Below are 5433 nucleotides of genomic sequence, written 5' to 3' on the forward strand. Positions count from 1 at the left end.
TGAATTTCTTACCCTGATTTACCTTGATGCCTTTCTTTTGAACTCACCTCCCCCTTCCCCTTTCCCTTAAACTTAACAACTGGTTTGTTATTGTTGTCACAGGAACTTTTTCTTTCAGCATTGGGATATGGAATAAAGGCATTCTGCTCTAGATTTTGAAAAATAGCATTAAGATGGAAATACATGTATTTATGTAAAAGAGTCTTTGAAACTTACTGCTTAATAATTAGCGTTATTTCTTTGTGCTTCTAGTTTTACTACTGTCCAAGGACCTAATATCTGGTGCTTGGTGTCTCCATTTATTGCATGCCATCTTCTTTTTCCACACAGGAGTTGAGACTTTGCATTACTCTCATTTAAAACACTAATATTTCTTCTTACTGTAGTGTGGGCTCCTGCCTCTCTTAGTCTCCTGAACCTGTTACATGTGGGAGAGCTGGGAAGTTTAAGCCATACAGCAGATCGGTACGTCTACTCAGTGTTTCTACATTCTTGTCACTGTCAAAGAAATAGGTCAGAGACAAAACAAAGTACTAAACTGGAAGGAAGTGTTATGGAGCAAAGGTACAGATTCCAGCAGAGAGTGCTGGCTTCTCGGGATCTCAAACAGCATCTCACAGGCAGTTTTTGATGCAGAACAGGATTATTTATAAGGTAAGGTAGGTGGAGGATTTCAGGATGGGTCAAGATTTCCTAAGATTAGGTTTTTCTTATCTCCCCCTTCTTTTGAACCACACATGTGATGATGTCAGGTCATGATAGGAACAGGAAATCTTGTGAGGCAAACAAGACACACATATGATATTGTAACAAGTAGAGAACAGCTGTGGTGTCTTTGGCCTGCCCCACTAGTTCCAGTCTAGCCATTCCTGATTCTTTAGAGCGCTCACATGTCGTCTGGCTGCAGTACAGTTCGGTGGTTGCAATAGACTGTACTCATGTTGCAGTTTGGTTATTTTGATGTGTCAAGACCTGTCTCTGAGCACTCCTCTTTCTATGTTTTCCCCAACATTACACAAAAGTGATTTAAAAAAATGACAGGAAGCATAACCACAAAATGCTTTTAGGAATGAAAAAAACCATATTTAATATTTCCAAAGATGAAAATAGGTAATTTTTGTAGAAACACTAGGAACCGTACTTAATGACTTTTGTGGCAATATTATAAACATATCAACATGTAGGTTATCTGTTTGTATAGAAAACAATTAAACTTTGACTTTCATTAGTAGCATTTTTATTAAAAAAATAAGATTTAAATAAATTAATCAAGCATCATAACTGTGAAATAAGTACATGATGAAAAGGGTTAACATCTTTAAAAGAATTCAACTCATGATGTATTTGAAAGGAACAAAAGCTTTAGGAGAACATAGATAGGCGAAAGAGAAGTAGGGGGTCCTAGAAAACAGAAGTTTTTCCCTTCATGGTTCATTTTATATAACCATTAATTTATACAGGTGTGTTTGTAGGCAAGCTAAATGTATTTAATTAATCACTGAAATTTCTTTGAAACCCACTTCAAAACCTTCTCTCACTGCATGTGAGGGAAAGCTGGTGAGATCAGGGAGTTTTGAAGAATTCTAGCAGCATTTGATCATTTCTTAAAGTAATGAATAAATGTGGACTAATATTCACAGTTCCAAATTAATTTTTTTCCTTTAACTAAAGAACTTGGTGGCAATACCTTGGGAAATTCTGAGCTTGGTTACTACCTCCTGTCCTGTCTGCCTGGAACAATCCATAGATGTTTGATCCTGTCTCAATACTCCACGCTCTTCAGAGGAGTTGAGCAGCCTAACCTTGTGGGGGCCAGCTTTCCTCAGCCAGCTTCATCAGCATTTCTCGGATATTTCTCACCTTTCTTTTTCTTAAGGAAGCCATTGAGTTTCTCATTGAATTCCATGCAGACTTTAGGCCTTAAGTTTGCAATCATGCCAGAGTCTCCAAAGTCTGATGGCTCTAAAAGGCAGACGATTGTGCTAGTTTTAGCTCTTTCACAGATTTCCACTTTCCTTTCCTCCCTCTAGACTCATGCATGCCTCTGTCTAAAAGGAAGGGATTGCTCTAGAAGGTTCTTAAGATAGTTGAACAGGAAAGCCCCCCACACCAAGCTGAGAGCTATGAGTGAATGAGTTAGATAACCAACAGTATGGATGGAGGGATGAGTGGTGTAGAGTCCTGGCCCTGGCACTCCTAGTCCTGAGTTCCTTCTCCCTATCTGTCAGGACAGCGGACAACAGTGGGTCTGATGGTCCCCAAGCCAGTGGTTTGCAGTCCCAGCACTAAGAAGTCACAGACTTTTTGGATATCATGGTCCTTCAGGACAAGGGTGGGCGAACGGCAATGTCCATCGTCGTTTATTCCTTCATTTCACTGAAGGAGCAGTAGCTGGGTCCTAGGCCCCTCACGGTGCAGTCAGTGCTGTCGCTGTCACACTTGCCACAGTGACATTCAGTGGCTACTGGATATGTGTAGAGGGAGTCTGAGTGGCGGGCACAGCCAGGCAATCTTACGGTCTCGTATACCAGCTCCTTGAAGGTACATACTTTCTGGGTATTGGGCCGAGCTGGGTCCTTATACACCAGATCCTGAGGAGTGCAGGGAAGGGAGAATGAGGATATATGCTATACATAATTTGGAAGTTTCTATTCATTTTTTATTAAAATGAGACGGTAATTTCCTTCTGCATACGGTCACATTTAACTATTAAAACTCGCATAACCACACAGACCACCTAATCAGTGTCCTTCATTTTTCAATTCTTCTGGAACCATTTTCTAATTGTTCTGGAAATCTTACAGAAAATGTAAGTCATTTCTTTCATAATTTTTATGTCCATATCAGAATATTAGTTATTTGTTAAAATGAAAAAGCACTTTGGTTATCAATATAGGAGATGATGAAAAGAGACATAACAACTTAGAATTTTTGTTGCTTTTTCACACTTAACTGAAAGATATATTAATGACAACTTCAATTGCAAATCTTACAGCTTAACTTTCAGGAAAGGTATATATTGTTTTGCATTTATAAAAATAAAATAATATGACATGAATATTAATGTTTATCATTGTACAATCAATGTATATAACATTAAATATTATATGTTTCTGAACCTTTGTAACATGCTAATCATTCCATTGCTTGGCAGATAATTTTCCTCTTTTAAGTGATATTTACTTTGTAGTGGTATTGCCCTCAAAGGACATATACTTTGCGCTTAAGAATGTTTTTCAAAACAACCCATTTTTTCCTTCTAACACTTTCCAGTGGAGAGTCTATTTGTGCTGAGGGAAGAAACTGAAGCTGCTGCTCTATTTATTTGGGTGTCATGTTACCTAACTGATAGCCCTAGAAATGAGCAATACATTGTATAGAAGTGGAGTTTGAGTAAACTCTTTTATTATTAAGTAAAGTGCATTTCATCAGAAAGTTCTACTTTTTATAAGGTGCTATTTGTGTCTTTATGTAACATAGATACATATTTGAAATTATCTCTATGTCAAAGTCAAGACCGCTGTTATAAAAATTGCCAACATAGGAAATATTGGAGTTCTTTTATGATTATATATATATATATATATATATATATATATATATAGTCTTATTTGTCTCTCTACATACAAAATATGGCATAGAAATAATTTATATTTATACTAAGTATGTTATCAAGCATATTTAATTCTAAGATTTACTAAGTTGATCCAAATCAAATCCCAGCCTCAAACTGACATCCTAATTATTAACCTATTCACAACACAGTATTAATTGTGCTATTGCTTAGGAAATTAAAATATTGATAAATTGGGAATTCATCAAGGTTGGCTCATACAGTTTCCCAGAACCCTCCCTCCAGCAGAGCACAGAACCTACCCTAGTGTAGCAGTAGCCCGCACACCAAGTGGTATTGATGCTTATGCAGAAACGGCACTCTTCCTTCTCTACTGAGATGGTGATGTTGGTCAATTCACAGCTATGGCAGCAGATTGCTCTCCAGCACCAGAATAAGATGCAAAGCTGGATCAACTTCATCATGGTCTGGGAAGTAAACAGCTACGTCCTGGTAGCAATAGAGAGATCAAGTAATTGAAATCACTGTGAAAACTGACCAGCTGAGAAGCAATTAACCTACCCAGCCTCTCAAGTCTTCGGCTTGAGCACTGCGTTTTTACTTTTTGCTTCATGGACCAATATTCCTCCTTATTTTTTTTGGGGGGGGTGAGGTGGGATGGTATTATGGTAGTGTAAAAGTAGAGACATATAGATCAAAACTCCAACATGATGATTTAACCAAAGCAGTATATACAGATGGAATTATTGCTATCTTAAAGTGATTACTCTAATTGTGATAATTGTGATCCTTATATTTGCCATTTCATTAACAGTTTTTAAAAGAGTAGTTTGTTCAAAAGGAAGAAAAATTTACACAATGTAATTATGTCTTCATGTCAATCACAACATCTGTTTCTGTTTGCTTACATCTGCTGACAAAGAGTCTATGTCAGAAGCTAGGCAAACTGCTTTATAAGTCAGATTCCTTATAACTGTACATTGACCATATTCAAGAAGCCAAGTTAACAAGAATAAGTTTCTACACAGCAGCGGCAGAAAACTCCTATCCCTTCTTTAAATCCTTAATGGTCTGCAATTTTCAAAGTGGCTGTCCTTGTTGCATCAAGTGCTGCTACTCACCTGTGCAGTCAGCTGTCTCTTCTGGGGAAAGCTGAACACTGAGTCAAGTTACACCTCATCTTTTATACAAACTTAAAACCCTGTGGATTTACTGGGTGTTAACATGACCAATACCAACATAAAGCCTGCTGAAAGGGAATCATTGTTTAGACGGACAGGGAGATCAAGCCTCGCCAAAGCAGTCTAAATGCCACAGAGCAGAAAATGCTATCAGTGATGATGGTTTCTGTACAAACCGAATCTGATATGGCAGCACACCCACTCCCTCACCTTGTAAATTAAATGTGACTCTAGAGTCTAGACTATTCTTTCTGATCTTTAACTTGGCGAACTCAGAATCCTTTCTGAACATTGCTTTGGCTCCATTGCGAAGGTAAACCAAAATATGTCTTAATTGATCCAAGAACAGACTGAACACTCCAAGTGTATGAACAAATAGGAAGTACTTCTGCATCTTGTTCCTATGGGCTGTGTCTTTCTTTATGACCACATTCAGTTCTCCTGATCTCAACCCCCCTTTTTCTGATGCTTTGTGAAGAGCATCAGAAATTGTAATTCCCTAAATATTCCCTAATTATGATACTGATGGGTTCCTCCAGATCTCTGCATGTGATGTCCTCTCTGTCACCAATGCCCTTGCTTCTTTTCTGTCTTTTCTTTCCCACAAAGTTCTTGAAACTTTACCACACAGAGGTGCTTCACCTCTAATTTAGGGCCAATGGTAAGGAGAGTTATAAT

At 37.9% G+C, this 5433-nt stretch overlaps 1 protein-coding gene across 1 annotated transcript; it reads right to left on the bottom strand.

Annotated features, from left to right (window-relative positions):
- Positions 1-1066: 1066 nt before the first annotated feature.
- On the bottom strand, positions 1067-4732 carry Fshb (follicle stimulating hormone beta). The gene is made up of 3 exons (NM_008045.3): positions 4696-4732; positions 3877-4063; positions 1067-2591 (listed from the first exon to the last, which is right to left on the bottom strand). Exons 2-3 carry the CDS (start codon positions 4036-4038, stop codon positions 2361-2363), a joined length of 393 nt encoding a protein of 130 aa, NP_032071.1. The 5' UTR covers positions 4039-4063; positions 4696-4732; the 3' UTR covers positions 1067-2360.
- Positions 4733-5433: the final 701 nt, after the last annotated feature.

The sequence above is a fragment of the Mus musculus genome, chromosome 2 (genome assembly GCF_000001635.26).
Source record: "Mus musculus strain C57BL/6J chromosome 2, GRCm38.p6 C57BL/6J".
NCBI classification, from domain to species: domain Eukaryota; kingdom Metazoa; phylum Chordata; class Mammalia; order Rodentia; family Muridae; genus Mus; species Mus musculus.

Coding starts and splice junctions, on each gene's coding strand:
- Fshb (NM_008045.3), bottom strand. CDS start 4,038: ATGATGAAGTTGATCCAGCTTTGCATCTTATTCTGGTGCTGGAGAGCA. Junction 2,592..3,876: donor CGGGCTACTGCTACACTAGG/GTAGGTTCTGTG, acceptor TGCACTCCTCAG/GATCTGGTGTATAAGGACCC.